This window comes from Chionomys nivalis, chromosome 9 (assembly GCF_950005125.1).
Source record: "Chionomys nivalis chromosome 9, mChiNiv1.1, whole genome shotgun sequence".
Taxonomy (NCBI): Eukaryota; Metazoa; Chordata; class Mammalia; order Rodentia; family Cricetidae; genus Chionomys; species Chionomys nivalis.
This window is the reverse complement of record NC_080094.1, coordinates 27,956,135-27,979,104: the sequence shown is the minus strand read 5'-3', so window position 1 is coordinate 27,979,104 and position 22,970 is coordinate 27,956,135. Positions and strand designations below refer to the sequence as shown.

General features: G+C 43.3%; 1 protein-coding gene across 1 annotated transcript in view; it reads right to left on the bottom strand.

The window, feature by feature from the left end:
• Napb (NSF attachment protein beta) overlaps positions 1-13,822 on the bottom strand; it is a 42,716-nt gene extending 28,894 nt beyond the window's left edge. Inside the window, exon 1 of the mRNA XM_057780913.1 lies at positions 13,640-13,822. Coding sequence (XP_057636896.1) covers positions 13,640-13,737 — 98 coding nt within the window. The 5' untranslated portion in view covers positions 13,738-13,822. The remainder of the gene's footprint in view (positions 1-13,639) is intronic.
• Between the last annotated feature and the right edge of the window lie 9,148 nt (positions 13,823-22,970).

The following is a 22,970-nucleotide window of genomic DNA, read 5'->3' as shown; positions in this document are numbered from 1 at the left end:
GCCAGCCCTGGAAACATGAGGCTTTGTCTTCAAAGGGGTGAGGGGTACTTTAGGAAGCCATATAAAAACAAAAGGTGGGCTCCTGATAGGTAAAGATTCTTGTCACATAAGATTGGCAACTTAAGTTCAATCTCCAAACCCATGTAAAGGTGGAAGGAAAGAACAGACTCCACAAATGACTAACTGTAAACCTTCTGGGAAATGTCTTTAAAAGTACCCCAATTACTTACTTCACGTACATGAAGATTAAATATTACACGCTTTAAAGAGCACTACTCAGAATTTATATTCAAATAAATCATTGGTGGCTAAGTAGCCGATTATTCTTGGATCTGAAAGTATCTCTGTTAGGAGGTAACATAAGTAACAATATGTCAGCACACAGCACTAAGTGGCAGGAAGAAAACTGAACTGAGATAAACTCAGTGTCTTTTGGTATTAGGAGTTTCTGACTTTGAACAAGGAAACACCTTCTCCACCAAGAAAGGAAACAGGAGCAGGCATAAGACCTGCCTCCACCTGATGCACCAGCTTGGCACCTCTTTCATTTCAGAGCCAGGAGCTTCTTGGCTACTTACTGAGCAAACAGCTGCTAAGGTCAGCATGTGCCACATGACACTAACGAGGGAGGTCAGAATGTTCACAAAAACTCAAGCTTCAGGGATGAAGATGCCTGCAACAGCATATCCCGCCCCACCCTGTTCCACTGTGGTCAAAGGCAGCCCACTAAGGGTCAGTGAACAGCAAAGCTGTCAAAACTCAATTAATCCCCCAATCCTCTGAAGTCCTACTTTCCCCAGACTGAGTCATCACTGTTTGGAGCACCAAGCCACACTGGCAACAGTAATACATACTATTTTAAAACTGTGGGTGGGAGGACGGGGGTATCAAAGAAGAGTTGTGGGAATTAATGGCACACACACATCATGAGATGTACCCAAAAGGAAAAGGTGACAACTGCAGAGGCAGAAATAAAGCTGCCTCTAAAATCACAAGATATTAGAGTAGAAATATCTCAAATAATGATAATTACAGCACTGTATCAGTGTGCAGGCACAACCAGAATTCTGGTCTATAATTAGGATACCCTGAGGGCTATCCAGCCACACCAAACTCCAAAGACAAGGACCATTGAGCTTATTACTGGGACCCATAGTGAGGTGTGTGCAGGAGGGTGTCACCCAAGACAAGGAAAGGTCAGCACAGGGCCTGGCACAGAGGTTACAATGATAATGCTAGCTTGCTGTGTGGATGGGAGAATCTGCCTGCATCACTGCTTTTTGTTGCTGCTGGCGGTGGTTACACTGGGGTTTTTGTTTGTTGTTTGTTTTGGGGGGGTGTTGCTACTGATGTTTGTTTTGACACAAGGTCTTGCTCTATATAACCCAGGAAAGCCTCAAAAAAGATCCTGCTGCCTCGCCAGCCCCAGGATTACAGGCATGCAGTAGTAAGCCCAGCTCCACATACCAATTTTTCTTTTCATTTTATTTATTTTTTTCAAACAATCTTTTCTGATTTTTACATACCATTCCCAGTTTCCACTCCCTTCCCTCCTCACACTCCCCTTCCCTCCCCCCTACTCCTTGGAGTGGGTAAGGTTTCCCATGGGGAGTCAACAAAGTCTGGCACTTTAAGGCAGGACCAAGGCCCTCCTCACTATATCTAGGCTGAGCAAGGTGTCCCTCCAAAGAACATAGCCAGTTCAAGCACTAGGGATAAATCCTGGTCCTAGTGACTGCCCAAGCCACACAACTGTCACCCATATTCAGAGGGCCTACTTTGGTCCTATGCAGGTTCCCCCACTGTCATTCTGGAGTCAGTGAGCTCCCACTAGTTCAGGTCAGCTGTGGGTATCCCCATCATGGTCTTGGCCCTTTGCTCTATTATTGCTTCTCCCTCTCTTCGACTGGCCTCTGGGGAGCCCGGCCCAGTGCGTGTGGAGGCCAGAAAATGTGAGCCTATTTCCATGTTGACCAAAGGTCAGAGAGTTGGAACTTTCCTCTAGTTCCTTCAAGAAATATGGAGGAGCTTAGAGATACAGGCTAGCAAAGCCCGAGAGTGCTATCAACAGAGCTTACTGTGCCATTGCAGTGGGGGTAGAGAAGGCTACAATGCTGATATAGATGTAAACAGTGAAGGTGTTCATACCAGGTTTCAGAGGGAAACAAAGATTAGAACTAGAACTGGGCCATTTGTTGCATATTCTGGCAAAGAATCTGGCTATGTTCTGCCTGTCCTGAAAATCTGAGTGAGGAGGAATTAAAAAGTAGTGGACTATGTATTTTGTAAAACTCCAAGACACGATAGCATTGTGGCTACAGAATGGTTACCACTTCATGCTCTTAGCCAGATTCATGGTGGGCTAGGCAGAAAGATATGAAAATGTAGTTTAGAGAGGAAAGGCACAGGAGCCATTTACAAGCTGTGGGTAACACGGGCAAGCGTTAAAGACTCGTGCTGTGAAAGAGAAATCAGATGCTGGGTGGACAGGACAAGGGCCTTGGGGGCAAGGCCACACCTACCAAGAAATCCAGAACTTGTTTGAAAAACTTGCATTTTAAAACTATTTTTTTTATTCTGATAGAAGTTCACTAATATATGTAGACTTTAAGTCTGGCTAATCTTGCTGCATGATTCTCTCCCCCCCCCCCCACACACACGTTCTTTATAATAAAGCTTTAATAAAATCATTTTATGTGGTACGTTTGTGTGTAAGAGAGTGCAGATGAGAGTGTAGTAGTCAGAGGACAGCTGTGGTCCAAGCGGCAGGCTACACCTCAAGCTGGCAGAAGCCGGCATTGTTCACATGGTAATGGTTTTGGAGGTGTGGAAAAAAATGTAAGTAATGGGGTCACAGAGGCTTGTACTAGGGTCTCAGGAGATGCTGTAGCAAGGCGACATGTGGCTAGATTCCCTGAAGAAGGACTGAGAGGTCACTGCACAAAATGATGAAGGGGAAACCTGAATTATAATGAAGATCTCAGGATACTAAAGGTGCCAGAAACATGAGCTATCCATAAAGACAACCGAGAGAAAGCTTCTGTGGGATTACTCTTAATGTTTAGGTACCGCCCTCAAGGGCTGAGTAACCACCAGCTTCTCAGCATCTCACTGCGATTTGGCTGTCACTGCCATTTTAAAGCTCCCTTAATAAATCCTGACTTTTTTTTTATCCCCTTGCTTCTGGCCCTGTAGAGAGCCCGACTAAAATAGAAGTATGGAATGGAGTTGTAGTTACCAAGGCTTGGGAAGCAGTATGGGGCAGGAGAGGGCAGAGAGAGAGCATGGCTAACATGTACAGGGGTGCAGGTGAACATGTGGAAGAACGCACACATTCCTACAGCACGGCAGGATAAATACTGCTGACAGCACTTCAAAATACCCAGGAGAGACCACTCCCCACGGAGAGATGCAATGAGTACTCCAGGTGATGGTTATGACAGCTGCTCTGGCCTGTGCTGTACACATAACATACACTGAAATGTCACATTGTGGTACAATTACTATGCACCAATTAAAAACAGTATGTTTACCAAAATGGAGGCAGGAGCAGGATATTCTTCAGAATGCTAATGTGACATCTAACACCAAAAGCCAGTCCATGGAGAGGGGAGGTAGCACGCAAAAGTTCCTTCATTTGTCTATTAACTGATGACAGAGTTCAACGATCAGCGAAAAGAACCAAGTCCTGCAGACGACGCCATTCACAGTCCTGTCACAGGAGCACTCCAGCCGGGAGGGGAGGAGAAGCAACACCAAGTTGGGCACTGGCACGTGCTGCCAAACCGACTCTTGGAAGCTCTCTCCCAGACATTTAGATTCAACTTTATGAGACTTTTTGTTTTCACCATTTCTGCTTATTTAAGGAGAAAAAAAATGGAATCTCAAAGAGAACACTGACATTTAACAACTGGCTGATAAAAGTATTAGCTGGGTTTAATCTCCTAAATAAAGGCAATGGGCTAGGTATGCGTAGTAAGGAAGGCTAACTGGATTTTTATTCTGGCAGTGCTCTGAAGCTCCACCTTGACAGGCGGAGTATGTGCCAAGAAGAGCCAGCAACAGAAGAGATGCTAGATAGGTAAATACCTAAGAAGCGAGAACAGCAACAATTCAATAAACTTACAAACGAGTTACATAAAACTTGGCCCAACTACTGGTGTTTTAAATGCATTTTGCCAAGTGTGGTGGTTCATGTCTTTATTTATTTATTTATTTATTTATTATTTTTATTTTTGGTTTTTTGAGACAGGGTTTCTCTGTGGTTTCTGGAGCCTGTCCTGGAACTAGCTCTTGTAGACCAGGCTGGTCTCGAACTCACAGAGATCCGCCTGCCTCTGCCTCCCAAGTGCTGGGATTAAAGGCGTGCACCACCACCGCCCGGCTGGTTCATGTCTTTAATTCCAGCACTCAGGAGGCAGAGGCAGGCAGATTTCTGTGAGTTCAATGCCTCCCTGGTCTACAGAGCAAATTATAGCCAGAGTTACATAGTAAGATTTTATCTTAATTCTTTTAACCTTTGTAAAAATGAAATTTTTGAACTGAATTTCAGTCTTTATATAACATTATAAACAACTGTTTTAATTTCCAAATGATAATATTGTCTAAATATAAACTTACAAACAGACCCTGAATATAGTAAACGTCCTTGGAAATGGAGCTGGTGAGAAACAAATCCAGTGTGGAGGGCTCCCTTGGGAAGTCAGTAAGGTGGGGGTCTATGGGCCAAAGCTCCAAGCTTCGGAGGGCACCACTCCCCAGCAAGGGAGCCCCACCCGACCAAGGAATTCCAAAGCCAGGCAGGAGACCTGAGGTCAGGTCAGGAAACTGAAAAGGAGTGCCTCGGATGGACAGACAGGGCTGCGAGAGAGGGAGGGAACTCCCTAGAGGGGACAGTGCAGGGAAAGAAGGCAACAGCGAGAAAGGAGCCCCTAACTACTGCTCCGCGGTGCCACTCTGTCCAGACACTGCACCCAACTCTACAGCAGCAAAGAACATTCTAAGAAGCTCCTCTCCTACCACAAAAGCCACTGTGCTGCAGGTTGTGGGGAGCCAAAGCCTTGAGTGAATGTGTAAAGAGCAGATGAAGTCCTAGTGACTGTGTGTTGTTGACATGGGCATGGAAGGATCCAATGTCTCAGACCCATGGGAAATTAGCAAAGCCAAGCTCATATGGGTCAGGCTCAGAATTAGTGGCAAAGCCTTTCTCTGATTCAATGGCAAATGTTGACAGTGTTGATGATTAACCAGTCTAAGCAAAAGTAATCAACTGTAACTTCCTCCTCTTGGATGTTTACAGCCTGAGAATACTTACCCACAGGGACCTCCTACTAAGACAACAAACCCCTCCCCAGGTGCTTTAGGTAACAATCACACTGAGGTTCTAGGTTGTTGCATAGTTGGTGCTATCCATCAGAACAAAGGCAGCCCAGCTGACCCCAGCTTTTCTGTAGGTGTGTCTGTGTCTGCCCTTTCTGTATTCCCTCACTGCACCTTGCCAGGATCAAGGGCAAGCGAGAGGGCCAACAGGCCTTGTGCACACAGATAAGCACTGGAGAAGTTAAACACACAGTGTACCTCGTTGATGGAAGGGGGTGCACAGCTGCTCTTCCTGGAATGCTAGGAATGATGCTGTTTTGCAACCTGGTGATCCCTGGCTGTCTGACGAGACAGGCTCTGTCTGCATCTTCCAGAATTTATGTTTTCATTTATCCTAGACCTTTCCCCCTAAATCTTGAGCATTGCATTTGACCATAAAACCCATTCTTTTGAGTGATGTCATGTGTGCTTTACAACAGCCTACGTGACTTCTATGTTATCTTAGGGCCTGGCCAATGCTGACACCCACAGGCATTTCCTCAGTCAAGCTCCATAGACCCTAAATCTCGGGTACTATCTCTGACCTCCCAGTCCCTCTCCCTATTTCCCCCATCTCATCCCCAAACAACAGTACTTGCTCTTATGAAAGACGCCAAATGAACTTTGTAAATCTCAATGTAAACGTGTCTTAAATTGTGCATTTGGGACTGAGTTGTTATCTGAATACTTTTTTCCAAAATTGTGCTGTGGTTAAATATGAATAAAGCAAAACGATCTTGGCCAAACTCTAGAAGTCTTGGTCCAGAGCCACTTACAATAAAATCGGGCTGAGCTGAGAGTTTCATTCTTGGTTTTTTGTGGGTCATTTTTCTCTGCCTGCAATAAAGGCTGGAGGAGAATCACCGCAGGCAAGCCCTGCTGGACTCATTGGCAGGCAGGCCAAGAGACTGACTCCATGTATTTGGAATCCTCCAAAAAAGGAGGAGGAAAAGTCCCTCAAACAGGTATTTGAACCAGAATCTCAGAAAATTCCCAGGACATAAAAACACCTGAATCCAAACACTAAACTGGCTGACTATGTACTAAGGTCCACTTAGAAATCCTGGTAAACTATCCAGTTCTATAAATAAAATCTCTGGGCTCCCACATCAAAAGGCAAAGGAGCTTACAAACCTAAGAAATCAAGGTAGGAGTGGATTTCAATGCTAGCATACACAGCTAATAGCACTGGGGCATTTCCCAAGAACTCAAAAGGGAAAGAAAGTCACACTGCTACCAAAGAGCAAATCAAACCATCCATCAAGGGTCACTGATGCAAAGCAAAACTCCAGAGAAATAAATGGACACCAGAGAATACCAGTGGAGCGGCTCTGGATACATTTTCTTACAGATCTAAGACAAAAGTACATAATGAGAACAGTTAAAAAATAAAGTGCATGGAAATATTTTTTGTCTAAGTACAAATAGCAAAACTCCCACACCAAACCAACAAAAGCAGACAATGGAGGAGGAGAAGTGACACACACTTTCGAGCACACAGGGAACAGGTGCTTTCCAGAACAAATGAAATAACTGAGGCCTAAGTGAGGAACAGAAGCTGGATTATTTTTAAAAACTTTATGGCATAAATGTATCAGGTGAACAAAGCATGAATGGCCCAGGTAACAAAGAGATCATAAAAAGGATCAGATAAAATATAAAATACAGTAAATATAACAAAGTACTTCAACAGTTGAGAACCAAAATCTTCACATCAATATCACTTTCAGATTTGCTCACAAAGCAGAGCCACAGAAGAGACACAGTTGATGTAAGGCCCCTGCAAAAGGCTTGGGATACAGACCCAGAAATACACCAGAGTGCTGCACAGATGCCTCAGCCACCCTTACAGATTCAATTCCTGGCACCTATAAGGCAGCTCACAATTGTCTGTAACTCGAGTTCCAGAAGATCTGACACCCTTTTCTAGTTTCCTTGGGCACCAGGCATGCATGTGGTGTAAAATACCACATACCCATACGTGTAAAATAAAAGATAAATAAGATTTTTAAAGGGTGGTTTTTTAAAAAAAAAAAGTATACCAAAAGTTTGAGGCCAGCCTGGTCAACATAAATGAGTTTTGGTCAGCCAGGGCTAACCAGTAAAACCCTGTATCAAAAATAAAATAAAACAATAAAACCAGAATATGGCAGCCAACTCTGGTTAGATGCGCTGCAGCCTTTCACCCTGCAAGGGTTTCTCTTGTTCGCTTCAGCTGCAGGGAGTGTGATGTGGGTTCTTTCCCGAGGGCTCTCACTCTCTACCCAGGACAGTCTTCTTAACTCTCAATAGATAAAGATTCAGAAGGTGGGTGGTGGTGGTGGCACATGCCCTTAATCCTAGCACTTGAGAGGCGGGGCCAGAGGGCAGAGGGCAGAGGCAGAGGCAGGTGGATCTCTTTGAATTAATGGCCAGTTTGGTATACAAAGCGAGTTTCAGGACAGCTAGAGATACACAGAGAAACCTTGTCTTGAAAAATCAAGAAAAAAAAAAAAAGATTCAGCAGAAGCACAGGGTGGCTCTGCATTTCCAAGGGGAAGCATATGTCTCTTCCTCTTAACTTCCCCAGAGTTAGTCATGAAGCTACCCAGGGGGAGGGGAAGCTGGCTGACACAGAGCACATGGTCACTGAATGAATGTGTGATTTTTCTTATATAATACACAGTCCCAATGCAGGAAATGCACACAATAAAAAATTGACAATGTACAATTTGGGTTTAAAAGCACCAAACAATATAAATAAGTTCATTCTATAACACTAAAGATAAAGCTCATAATGGAGTTATCGTAGCTGTGAATATCTCTGAATGAAAGGAGGAGTCACTTTCTTATAGCAGAAACTAAGAGAGCCACAGAAAGAAACACATGAAGAGAAGACATTAATGTACTTCTCTTAGTCGAAAGTAGATCATATATTTTAAAAAACCACACAGCTGGGCAGTGGTGGCGCATGCCTTTAATCCCAGCACTCGGGAGGCAGAGACAGGCGGATCTCTGTGAGTTCAAGGCCAGCCCGGTCTACAAGAGCTAGTTCCAGGACAGGCTTCAAAGCTACACAGAGAAACCCTATCTTGAAAAATAAAAATAAAATAAAATAAAAACCACACACACACACACACACACACACACACACTGCCTCATCCTAACTATATAGTCAATAGTTCGATACTATGGATTTCTATCAAACTGAGAAGCAAAGATCTATCTTCTTCCAGCTCACAAGGACCATTCACGAGCACTGATAACATATTAGGCAGTGGAGAAAGCAAAGAAATAGCTATTAATTTTTCAATTACAAGGAAATAAGGTAGGAATTTAACATAAATATACAAAAAGGCTCTCCTGCCTGGAAGGATGCCCCAGAACAACTCCTGGATCAAGGGGGGAAACGAATGAAGATAAAACCACTATGTGTCAGGCTCTACAGCACACAATTAAAGCAGTTTAAAAATTCAAATCCGAACCAGATTCGGATAAGTAAAATGGAGACAGCAAATTAATATCCCTTCAAAAAAAAAAAAAAAAGCCAGAGGAAAAAAATAAATGATAAAAAAACCCAGAAAGCAATAAAGGTAAAAGCATAATTAAGGAAGAATGCTTACATGCTCATTTATCACCAAATCAAATGAACACATTATGAAAGTCTAACAGGGCATAAAGTTTCCTTTAACTAGGATGCTAATATGATCTGGTGACATGGGCACTCTTGGTTTACATCCATTTTCCTGATATTTCAAAAAAGACAGTTTGGTGATGTCTTAGGGTTTCTTATTATAAGCAAGACATCATAATCAAGAGCAACTTGGGAAGAAAAAGTTTATTTTCATGCCTTCTTCCTTACGCTTTTACCTTTATTGCTTTCTGATTTCTTTATCATTTATTTTTCCCTCTGGCTCTTTTTTTCAGGGGTATTAATTTGCTGTCTCTGTTTTACTTATATGAATCTTGTTTGGCTTACAAGTCCTGGATCACAGGTCACTGAAGGAAGCCAAGGCAAGAACCTGGAAGCAGAAACTGAAGCAGAAGCCATGAAAGAATACTGTTTACTGGCTTGCTCAGCCAGCTTTCTTATGGAACTCAAGGCTGCCTCCATCCTGTGCGCTGAAACTACATGCAGACTTGCCTACAGACCAATCTACGCAGACATTTTCTCAGCTGAAGTTCATTTACCCGGCTAACTCTAGCTTTCATCAAGTTGACAAAAATAAAAACAAACAAACAAAATCAACCAGGACAGAGTAATATTATTTACAACACTCATGAATAATTCTCAGAAATAAGGAATATCTGAAAAAAAATCCAAAGTACAAAATTCCAGAATTACAGATGTAAATGGCAAGTATTATTTCTCTTTTATATAATATACAGTTATCCATATCTTAGCGTTTGCATTTATAAGAAACATACACAAATACTTCCACACTTCTTACACTGTAACATCTGTCTCTGTAAGTAACCAAATCTACATTTACTGTCTTGGTTTTGAGACGGGCTGGCCTGAAGCTCAAGATCCTCCTGCTTCAGCCTTTTGATTGCTGAGATCACAGGCATGCGTGATTATAATAATGATTTTGTTGCTGTTATTGTTGTTGCTCTTTCTCTTTTTGTTTTCGAGACATTTCTCTACATATCCCTGGCTGTCCTAAGACTTAATACATAGACCAGGCTGAACTCCCTATGTAGACCAGGCTGGCCTTGAACTCAGAGATCCACCTACATGTGCCTCCCTATTGCTGAGATCAAAGGTGAATACCATGATGTCCCTCCGATTAATGACTTTTTAAAAAGTTCTATCTATATTTAAGTATTAATTGTAACTGAGAAAGATGTAAATGCTATCAAGGCTCTCACATGACCATGCTAAACATGGAAACACAATCTTCATTGGAATAAAAACAAGTGGAGAATATGGATATAGCCTACAAAACCTAAGAAATATTTGAACCTTCACAAACAGATATTAAGTAAACTCATGCTTAGTTGCAGTAACCTAAAAGGATCCTTCACTAAATTTACACCAAATAGATAACTCTTTAATTAGCCCCAAGATTGAGGAACATTGCAAAGGAACCATCAGGGGCTGGGAACATAGCTCAGTGGCCGGATAAATACTTACTTAGCAAGTACAAAGCCTGGGGGCTGCACCCAGACAAACTGCAAACAAACCAATGATGATAGCTCAGAAACATTCTCCTGCCATTCCTAAGTATGGATTTGGTCATCTACCTGTGTTCCCCTAGCAACAAATGAAGATAGCAAGCAGGTCTTTGCAACTGGAAAGGATCCTACTTCAGATCATTCTAGCAGTTTGTTGAGATTTAAACTAGAATCTGAAGTTAACCACAAATTTCCACAGCCCCTCTCTGGCAATGCAGTAACTAAAAATCTGACATTTTCATTGGTGATTTTATACCGTGCTCTTCAGAAAAAGAGAGACTGGACTCCTCATCTAAAAAGATACATCACTCTTTAGCCGGGAATTAGAAAGAAAATCGAACAAAGGTAAAACTGGTTGCAGACATGTCTGCATCATTCCTCAACTCTTTTCCTGCAGGGAAGCTGCAAGGGACTTTGCTGGGGGAAAGGAATGCACTGATGCTCCCTCCCCACCTCCAGCTTCCAGACAGAAAAAGCTTGTAGCTTACACACAGAGGAATCATCCAAAGGACCCACTCTTGGGAATACCCATGTACATTTCCATCTAACGCAACAACAGACAGATTTATGGAACAATCCTGAGAACGCAGTATTGCCACAAAAGCATTGTGCAGCATACAAGAGATGAACTCAAGCTAGGCTTTAATCTGCAATCGGGAGATGAACAGCTAGCGACGAGAAACATCTGTGATAAGCCAGATGCCTTTTTAAACGTTCCCCACATCCTCAAAACATCACTTGTCCATCCCGTTAGATGGAACGGTGATACTTGGGTGAACCAAGACATGTGATTATGAATTCTCCGTTAGCCTGAGGGTATCACATGGAGGTAGATAACACTACCATAAATGAAAGATAAAACCTAAGGGGGGCTGGGCAAGGCAACATGGAAGGTGATGACAGATGCACGTAATGTTTAGAACTCTAAACATCTACTACTGATACAAAATCTTAGTCTTCCCATTATAAGTCAAAGAGAAATAGCTCTGGTTTGGGGTTTCAAATACTTACATACTTATAACGAATCTCACGAAGCTCTACATATTCTTCTTCCCCTAAGCTTTCCAGGACCAAATATTACCGGAAACCTCCCAGTCCCGGTCCTCATAGTACAAAGGACATTTAACCTGGCTAAAACTCTTAAGATATTTATTTATTAAAAGACCAGTGACCAAGTCTTTGGCTCCAAAATCCTGCAAAACTCAATCCATCTGCCCTCCGCTTCCCTGCTGAGCGGAGCTGACAGCTTTGATGAATATATGGATAATCACCTGACAACCATTTCCAACACCCATAAGCCTGAGTGTTTTGAAAATATATAAACTGACTGATAACTACTCACGAGATACACTGTGGATTATAGAAGAAACTGAGGCCCAAAGACACAAAGTTACCCTGATTCAGGTTCCAAAGCCATGATAATAACCTGACCTGCTGCTTCCACACGAGTAGGAAGTAGTAACTCTCGGCAAACTGCGTGTGAATGATGGAAGATGAGTCTTCCGACACGGCCTGTCACCGACAGGGCAGCCACAGTCAAAAAGACCTTCCTTCAGCAATCAAGATTCCTCAAAATTTTTTAGTTGACTCAAGATCTGACCTAGTTTCCTCAAAACTTTGGGCCTCTGGACCAAAAGAAATGCCCATAACTGGCTCAAGGAAACACGATTTGAAACTCTTTGGGCATTAAACCATCTCCCATGATGAGGCAGTCACCCTACCATTAAATTTCACACAGTGAATCTCGTGTGTTTTGTGATTCACAGACAGGAATTAGTATTTGGCACTTATATTACATACAAAGAATGCTCCCTGTCCCCTTTAAAGAGGAAACAGAGTATCCATAACTTACAGCTACAGTTCCAAGCCTTGTATTTCTTGAGAAATTTAGGACCTAGTAGTGATAAATGCCCTTAGAGGTCTCCAAGTGTGGTCTCCTTTATCTTGGCAGAGCATGGTACCATGCACTGTATCAAAGTGACCCTAAGCATTTCCTGAAGATGGAAACATAACGGGGTTCCACTAAACTGTTACATAATAACGAATATTATAATTAACAGTTAAATGAACGAAGTTGGAAAAAAACAAGTCAAAGCTCACTGGGTGTGTTTTTAGAACTAAGTATCCAAATTGAATTTGTACAGAAATAAAATTGTGTCTCAAAATGCGATAGTTAAGTATGTACTACTAGTCCTTCCCGATAATTTAAATCTGCTCTTGGTAAAGATCTTTCACTTTCAAATGGAAAAAAAAAATGAGGTACACACGTAATCTCTGCCGCTGTCATAAACAGCTGAATCATTCGCATAATCAACAGCCCCGAATTCTTCCACAAGCTCTCAGTTCAGGTTCTGCCTTTTGAAAGCTCGGAATGTAAAGCCTCCCCCTACTACAGCATGTAAGAATTACACCAAATCACGGGACTCCCAAAAGATACTGACTTTAAACAGAGGCAACGTTATATGGTCCATCAAACAGGAGGCCCGGGCTATGGATACAAATCACTCCAGCAAAGGAAAAACACACCACCCGAGGAAATGATTGCAAGGCCTGTGGGACAGAGCCAGCCGGCAAGTGCCCAGGATACAAGGGGCGCTGACCTCACGCTCCTGTGAGTCTCTCGCAGATGCCAGGCGCCAGGCTGAGTTCCAGGACCTTCCCGTCTGGCTACCCTAAGTGATATATGGCTCAGACTCGGGTAAATTAATCAATCCGGTCCCCTAGAAAGGTGGTGTTCCCGGAGGGGCAGCTCGGCGCTGACCCTGCCACCAATATCGGACCACACGAGAGGCGTCGGAGTACACAGAAGTCTCCAGGGGCTCTTATAGGGTTCTGGGTGCCTGGGGGTTGAGGGTTCTTCGGGTTGTATGTGGGGATGCCCAAGGCCTGAGGATCCCCGAAAGGAGATGTGTGCAGACTAGAGCTCCCAAGGCATGGCCCAGGAGATGCAATGGCCCCTAGTCGGCTGCAGGACCCAAGGCCGACCATGAGCCACCTGGCTGTGTTCTGAAGGCCGCTGGGAACACAGAACCCTAAGCAGTTGTGCGGGGCACTCTGCGGTGGCAGCCGGCTGGGCGGGGGACCGGGCACCAAGACCCCTAAGGGCAAGAACTCTGGCGCTCACCCGAACAGCCCTCGGAGGAAGGAGTGGGAGGCCTTCACTCGTTTTTCGGCCTCCGCCATCAGCTGGACCGCTTCTCGCTCCTTCCCTGCGTTGTCCATGTCGCCCGCCGCTGCCAAAGCCTCCACCGCCGACTTGCTCTGCTCCCGGGACGACTTAACCCTCCCTCTAGCAGGTGCCCGCACGCAGGCGCGGTGCGAGCGGCCTGTAGGGATCTGTAGTCCTAGACTCCACTATATGGCAGCTGTGTCATAAGTCACAACTACAGTTCCCAGAAGGCCGTTGGGCAGGGCCGGGCGATAGCCTGTCTTGCGGACCTTGAGTTCTCCGGACTCTCTCGGTGGAGGGAGAAGGGGCGTGGCCCTCCGGAGGGGTCGTGGGCCAAGGTGGACTTCAAGGGTCTCAGGAATGCTGAATTAGAAAATGACCGGTGGCTTCCAGGGGAGATAACCTAAAATAAGCATCATCAGGAATTAATGACCATGACTGAGACGTGGCGATGGATAGACTGTTGACCATGGCATTTTAAAGAAAAAAAAAAGAAGAAAGAGAAGCCGCAGACGTTCAACCTACTGCAAAACGTAATCTAACGCAGCAGTTCAGCTCAATTTCGTCAACCATGTGGTGCCTCTTCACCTCCCGACTCTCCCAGAAAAGGAGCAACAGCTGGCCAAAAGAGTTATTTTTAATTTCTGAGAGCAAGACGTTAAAAATGCACCATCTTCCCCAATATAAATTCAGAGTTGTTTTTAAGCGCCCCCAAATTGCAACTTGTTTAGAAATGAGTGGCATATCTTCCGTGTAGGCATAATCCACTCATTTTATATTGACCGAATTCTGTTAGATGGCTACCAGCCAGTGAACTCCTTTATCCTTTACATAATGCTGGCCACAGTGGGTGGATCCTGACAAAATTCCTGTCTGCCAGGAAGATTTTTAATCTACTGAATATCCATAGATAGTTACAGTCCTGTGCCAATGTCTTCTAGGCCCATCCCAGAGGGAGCTGTTTTTTAATACAATGTCTAGGCCATCTAGGCTTGGCAGTGCTAAGGCAGAGGTGGTGAGGCAAGTGGGACGGCTGCCAAATGAGAGTTTCTGAGGACTTAAAACTCTCCACGAATACACTGTGGGGACTGGCAAGAGATGAATCCTGTCTTCAGAGAACAAAGCAAGACAGTTCAAACTCTTTGAAACAAGTGGCCAAAACTGATGTCACAACCTCGATAGGATGCTCTCAAGATAGAAGGGAATACCAGCTCTGGGGACACAGTTTTACTTATGACTCCTGTAGGCATTCTTCTCATTTTGGAAAACTGATGTATGTTTGGAGCAGTTAATGGGAGTCAGGAAGGAGGAAGGAAATTGGAGGTGGAGGTAGATGTTGGGTTGAAGAGAGAAAAACGGTAGAGAGTGGATGGACATTGGCCTTTGAAAGGGAAGCAGTTGGGGGATTTGGCGGAGTGAGCCTGCTCACACGCTCCATGTGTAGCAGCAGTGTGTTGATCAGAGCAATTCCCAAGCTTGGCTCAGTGGAGCAGCTTTGCAGGACAGTCAAGAAACAGTGATCCCTCTGTCACCAGTCTTTGATGTCCGGATCTCCACCCCACCCTATTCTAGGGCTCACTGTTCTAAATCCTGCCATTTTACCTAAAAAGGAGCTTAGAATGGATTTCCCGAAAGCACGCCTCAAAAACCAGATTTTTCACACATAGGCCTTTGGCGAATACTGTTTCAAACTGTGGCACCTGTCAGTGACTCTGGGCACATCCTATTCAATGGACATTCAGGATACATAGACGGTCAGGCTGAATCAATACAGAGGAGAATAGACTAGAAGATGAAAGACTCACCATCCATATGAAATACTCCATAGAGGCAGGACTGAAGCCCTCTGAAATTCCAGTCAAACAGAGCAGGGAGCAGAAAACGACTTATGTAAATAGAGGATGTGGCCATCTGCATCACTAGAGTTCCAGGTAGAGTGGAGTCACCTTCTACAGCCAAGCCTCAGAAGCAACCAGTGGTTTGACATTTTTCTACACTGAGACAAAGAGGTAAAGTTAGCCTGCGTGCGGGGCGGGGGATTGGATGCTGTCTCTTGAGGGCAGGGGCTCAACCTTATTCATGTATTTGTTTGCTTGCTTTTAGTTTTTGAGACAGGGACTCTCATGTAGTCCTGGCTGTCCTGGAACTTGCTATATAGGCCAGGCTGACCTTGATCACAGGATCACGGAGATCCTCCTGCCTGTGCCTCCCGACTGCTAGGATTCAAGATATATACCACCATGCCAAGCCTGGAACTCAACTTTTTTCTTTCAGACATTTTCAAACCATCACAGGTAGGCTAGAGGTAGGTTGTCGGTTGACAGCCTGGTCCATCCTGGTAATGCTGACCTTGTGTGTCTGGAGGCCCCAGACTGAGGAACAGCAAGCTGTTCCTACCTACCTTTCCTACCAGGAGTCTGCTGGAGGCTTCGGCTCCCTCTTCCAGGACATCTTGTGCTCTGCTCTGGTAGGCAGCAGCCTCAGAAGCCTCTTTACCCACAATCATTAAAGCTGTGCACTAATGAGAATAAATAAACTTCAGTCATAGCTAAAAACTAATTAATGATCTGTTTTATTAATTCTCAAAAGACATTCAAAGCAAAATGAGTTTGTGAGGGAAGTGAATTTGTGTGACAGGGGATGAGTGTGTGTGTGGGGGGGTGGGTAACATTTCATATTAAGTCACACATGCTGTAAGTATCCACTCAAAAAACTTTAAAGCTATAATTTAACAGTTTCCTTAATAAATAATTCTACAAAACCAGGTGTGATGGCACACACCTTTAATCCCAGTACTCAGGAGGCAGAGTTAGGTAGACTTCTGTGAGTTCAAGGTCAGCCTGAAATACAGAGTGATACCTTGTCTTGAGAGAAAGAAACGAAAAAAGTCTCTGTAATCAAGACCCCAAATTAGGAGTGATAAAATTATTTATCAGTAAGTATCTGTCAGGGGAGAAGTTTGTAATCGATGTTTATAAGAAAGTGCTTACTATATACATTGTTATCACAACTTAGTGTGATATTCCTTGCATTGGTTGGTGTGAAAATTGGTGCAAGGTTTGAAATTGGTGGGGTTTTTTTTTGTTTGTTTGTTTTTGTTTTGTACAGACAAGGTCTTGTGTAGTTCAGACAGACTCACTATGTAGCCCAGGATGATCTGAAACTTGTGATTCTCCTGTCTCTCTCTACCTCCCAAGCTCTGGAATTGCACGCATGCACCCCCATACACTGTGCTACTTTTATGCCCTGCTGGAGATCAAACTTCACACCTGCTAGGCAAGTTCTCTAGCAACGGCCCTACTTTGATATGTTTAATTGTGGGAAGGGGGAAAACAGCAAAGATGACCTCTTGAGGGACTGGAGAAGAGCTTCAGCAGTTAAGAGCACTTGCTGCTCTTGCAGAGAACCTGGGTTCAATTCCCAATACATTCCAGCTGTAACTCCAGTCCTAGAGGGTCTGATGCCCTCATCTGGCTTTTGCGTATATTGTGTACATGTGATACACTCTAATACATAAAGGCAGAATATATAAACAGATAAAATAAAAAATTCATCTTTTAAAAAAGATAATAACTTTGTATGTTATATACTAAGATCTTTCTCTACCTTGCTTAAAATAAGACAAAGGAAGATTATGATTCTGAACTGCAGACATACTGCTAAGTAAAAATGCTTTACTTTCCTTAAGTCCTTTGACTTTCTTTGGTACACAGTTTAACATTACACTCTAAGTGTGTGTGTGTGTGTGTGTGTCTGTGTCTGTGTGTGATTTTGAAATGGGTGCTGCAGATCCAAACTCATCCACATGCTTGTATCACAAGCTTCTGATTCACAGCAGCATCCCCCAGCCACTTTTTCACTTTTAACACATCCATTCCCATCTAATCTTCATCCATAAAGCACACAGACATCATCAGGGTGCAGGTTTGTAGTTTATGGGTTTTGTACTTTTAGGGCATCAGCTAAGAGAGAGCATTTCCATGCAAAACAGTCGGGAGATAAGACTATAACTGTTAACTGCCAATAGTCGAACACATTAGATTTACATAACTCTTTCCCATGGAGGCCACAGCTGAGCTGTATGAAATTTGGCTCTTATGGAAATATTCACATCTGTCCTGAAAATGAGGGAAATTGCTCTTATCTGGAACACCCTGCCAGCAGTTGATTTAAGAGAAAGCTAGCAGCTCTTCCTGATCAGTTGGGAAGAGCCTAGTTTTCCCAGACTTGCTATGCATTGGGGGAACTGGCTTTGGAGAGGCAGCCAATGCTTATTATTTCCAAGTGGGTAAACTCACTCACTCGTTAACACTTGTGGTATCTTTGCAGCCACTGCGAGCACATCCAGAGCGGGGAAAGATGTGAATGCACTGACGTATACCTTCCTATGGTGGCCTTGGACTTCTGGGCCCAGCTGTCAGTAAGCATCCCTTCCACAACCTCTGTAGTGCCATAACTTTTCATTTTAGGGATTTTTATGTTGAAGGATTTTTTTGGATCTCCGACTTGCAAATGGCAAGTTGTTAACTTTCAACCTCCATCACTACATGAGCCAATATTGCACAACAAATCTCTCCATATGTATATAGAACCACGCATACACATATGAATCTATGTTCCTACTGGTTCTGTGTCTCCTAATTCATATATTCTCTGCTATCCTTTCTCCAGGACCTGCAGGAATTCCATCAATGAGACTTGAATTTAGCCAACCGATCATAAGGTAGAGGTCAAGGGTGAGTGATAATACAGTATTTGTTTCCCATTTGTTCTAGAAAGTGGCCACTTGACCCTCCCCTACTCTTTCTGGGTTGTTCCATTCTCCTCGTTGTTCTTGCTTAGGAGTGCTGGCATGGGTAGTGCTACCTGAAAAAGGCTTCCCTGTTTCCTGTGTCCCCTGGTTCCTTTGCATTTTCACCATTGTATAGACATTTTGTTTAGATCAACCTTTTTAAATTTTCTTCTCTCTCTCTCTCTCTCTCCTTCCCCCCCTCCCTTCCTTCTTTTCCTCTCAAGACAGGGTTTGTCTGTATAGCCCTGGCTATCCTGGAACTCGCTCTGTAGACCAGGCTGACTTTGAACTCAGAGATCTCCCTGTCTCTGCCTCCTGAGTGCAGAGATTAAAGATGTGTACCCCCACCTGGCTTCCTTGAATTTTTCTTATTGCTACCATGCCCCTGTTTACTGCAGAAATTCTGACTGACATGTTTCCAGCTCATTGCAGAAGGCCAGTATGATCCTGAACCCTGAACCAGATGAGAACAGCATGGGAAGGGAGAACCACAGGGCAATCACATTCATGACTATAATAAATACAGAGCATGAACCAAGCATTAGCACACATACCACGCACACAGTCCAGATTGCTGACGTAAATGGAAATACTGAAGTTTAAAATGTTTGGGAAAACATGGGGGAAAGTAGCATTTATTAAAATGTTTAAGTAGCTTTTTGACCTTGACTTTCTAACTAAGACATCAAAAACGCAAACCAGGAGAGAGAAAGAAAATCAATACCTTCACTCCATTAAGGTTAAGAATTTCTCTCCTCTAATATGCCAAAAATAAAATGAAAAGGTAAGCCACAATCCAGAAAAGGATATTTGTAATATGTGTACCTAAATCAAAGTAAAGAATTATCAAGGGTAAAGAAATTTTCCAAATCAATGGATGCAAACATCCAAATAGACAAAGGGGGAGAGGCCTTGAACTTTCAGATTTAGAGAATTTCAACTCATGCTTGGTCTTTAGTTACTCATGCTGGCAAGCTTGTCAGCTTCTCATAGAAAAGCAGGACGGCAGGATGCAGAAGCAGGATCCAGAAGTCCTTGCTTTTCATTTTCTTTCAGAGTAGACCTGTTGGGAATTATTGTGGACTCCACAACACATCTCTGTAAGCTGCACTCATCCTCCTACATGGCTACAGAGCCTTTGAATTTACTTTTTCTACCGTATTTTTTTTTTTAAAAAAAAAGTTTTGTTTTTATTTTTTGAGACAAGGTCTTGGTGTGGAGCTAGGCTTTAACTCCCAATTTTGCCCCAGCCTTCTGAATACTGGGGTTACGGACATGTGTCACCACACCTGGTAAAAGTTTTAGTTAATCATTATTAATTGTACACATTTAATACATATAGTGTGGTAATTCAATACACATAAATAACATGTAATGATCAGCTCAGGTTGATTAATTGTCCATGTCCTCATCATTGTGTGAAATTGTGTGAAATTTCCCAGAGTTCTTTCCAATATGTCTAGTAGGCTATTGTGGCTCACTGTGGTACAGATTTACTATTTCTAACTCCTGGTGTTTTGGTGTTTGCTATCCAACTTCCCACTTTCCCACTGTTACTATTCTACATTCAGCTTATTAAGTGTGTGTGTGTGTGTGTGTGTGTGTGTGTGGTAGAGGTATCTACACTTCTTTATGGGTTGTGTTTGCCTGTGTGTGCATGTGTGGAAGCCAGAGTTCAGCGCATCTTCCTCTACCATTCTTCATCTTAGTCTTGTAAACAAAGTCTTTCACAGAACCTGGAGATTGCTGTTTTACTAGCACTGACAGGGTAGAGTCCCTGGGATCTGCCCGTTTCCTCCACACCACACACATTAGAATTACATGTGTGCGCCATCACGTCCAACTTTCCTTGGGTAATGGGGATCCAATTCAGGTTCTGATGCTTGTAGAGCAAACCCTGTAACCATTCAGCCATCTTTCCAGATCCAGGATTTTTAATTAAAAAAACACATGCATAGAGAAGACCACAAGATATTTGCTCCTTTATGTTGGTTTATTTCAGCTAATGTGATGTTCTCTAGTAGTTTTGATGCAGGTGATAGGATATAATTTTATTAATATTTCTTGTTATTATTATTAATTATGTGCAGGTGTGTGTACCCTCACTGTTATGATGTTCTGTCCACGCTCACAGGGTCAGGTAACCATGGATTTAACCCTCTGAAATTGTGAAACCAAGCTAATGCTTCGGTATTTTTATGTTGTTTATGTCTGGTTCCCGCAACAAAGTCTAATTAACACATCAGTTCTTCCCCTGATGGGCACCTGTGCTGATTCTGCACACCTGAGCTGGAACCAGCAGAAAATGCTTACTGCTCGTGAACTTGGGCTTGTCTCCGATATGCTGATTTAATTTTCTTTGGGTCCACCTAGGGATGAGCTAGCAGGATCATAGGCTAGATCTACTTTTCTGAACCGTCCATGCCGTTCTCCACAATGGCTTGACATTCCAAGGGAATAACAAGTTTCCATTTCTTCACCTGCAATCCGTTACTCATTTGTTTACCTCTATTTTGGTTTCTGTTATCAAATTTTCTCTACTGCCCTTTCCTTCGCTGCTTCCCAGCCCCTTGTGGCCTCAGCTCTACTGTGTTATACTGAGTTTAGCATTTGGGTGAGATCATGCAGTCTTTGTGTCCTCCTCATGTCAGGTTTATTTAACTTAATACAGTTTCTTCTGAAGATTTTATTTTTTATTTCATTTCATTTATTTATTTCACTTTGTTTTTTGAGACAGGGTTTCTCTGTGTGGTCCTAGCTGTCCTGGAACTTACTCTGTAGACCAGACTGCTCTCTAACTTAGAGAGTTGCCTTCCACTACTGCCAGAGTACTGATTAAAAATGTGCACCACTACACCTGATTTAAATTTTTATTTTTTTTATTTTTATTGCTTTTTTTAATTTATGGCGGTCAGAGGACAATTTGTGTGAATTAGTTCTTCCATCACGTGGGTCCTAGGACTTGAACTTAGACCTTCAGTTTGGCAGTAGGTGCCTTTCTTTATCTGCTGAGACGTCTCGGCTGCTCTGCTCTCTGAGGTTTTGTTTATTTGTTTTGTTTTGATTTTTCAAGAAAGGGTTTCTCTGTGTAATAGCTCTGACTGTCATGGAACTCATTTTGTAGATGAGGCTGGTCTTGAACTCACAGAGATTTGCCTGCTTCTGCCTCCCCGAGTGATGGGATTAAAGGCATGTACCACCACTGCCTAGCTTGCTTTCTGAGTTTTGATGCAAGGTGTTCTTTGTGTTTGTTTTGGGCGGGGGGGGGGGGGGGGAGGCAATTAGGATTGAACCCAGAGCCTCACACAAGCTAGACAAGGGTTGTACTACTGGACTATACCCTCAGCCCGGCTTTCTGAATCTTAAATATTTCCATTACAGAGAAATGGAACTTGAGGTTGTTTAAAATGTTAATCTTGAATCAAAGGGCAACGTCCGAGACTAGCTGACTAGTATTAGCCACTGAGAAGCCAGGGATATGGATAGAGGAGACACACAAGAAGAAATAGGGAGGGACTTGGAGATTTCAGGTTCTCTTTGATCTGGGAAGTATGGAAAGAAGGTAAACCGGTCCCCACTTCTTCCATCTGTCAGGTTTTCACGCCAATATTGACTCCCGAGACTTTATTGATAATAGCATAGCTTAGATAAACACAGCATTTAGTCACGTTGACAACCAAGAAGAGCCATCACAGAGGTAAATGGCACTGACTCTGATTTTGTCAGGATGAATTATATACACGTATCAACATATCATGTGAGACCCCAAACATACAATTACATCAATTAAAATTTTTAAAAATAAAAAGGAAAAGGAGGAAACCTATTGTTTCTTTAAATGGAGAAGCCCGCTTAGGAGTTGACAAATTATTTTTAACCTGGAAAACATCTGAATTTTAAAAAATACTGAAGTATGGGTGAGGAGGACAGGCTGCCACCAGCTACTCCTCCCTGATAGTCTTAGCCAGCTCTTCCCTCTCAGGGAAGCACTGTGTAACTGTGAGAATGCTCTTTCTTGGCCTTGTTATTTCTCAGATTTCTTAGCCTAGAGGAGAAAATGTACTTTGGATCAATGCCAACTTGAGCCATCTGTAACACCACCTTGTCATCATGACATTCTGTGTGTCGGCTGCAGAATTGCTTCTTAGGAGCTGAGTGCATTTTCAGCCAAGGTCAACCACATCCATCTGTGGCAGCTCCAGAGGTGAGGGTCCAGGGCTGCTTTGGGAACTGCTGCTGACTGCATGGGCAGTGCTGCCCCACAATCAAACCTGGGGTACTTGAGCAGGTGGCAGACTTTTGACTGTTTGTTTCAGGGCCATCTTGGAAGGGTGCCTGGCAACCGGTTGGGTCTTAAATAGATTTGCTTCCTGTCTGCGTTATATCCAGGTCAGTATCCTGCCCAGAGCAGGACTATTCAGGGTACAGAAATGCATTAAAAAAAAAAAAAAGTCCAGAAAAGAAACCAAATGATACCAGCCTTCTTGTTTGTAA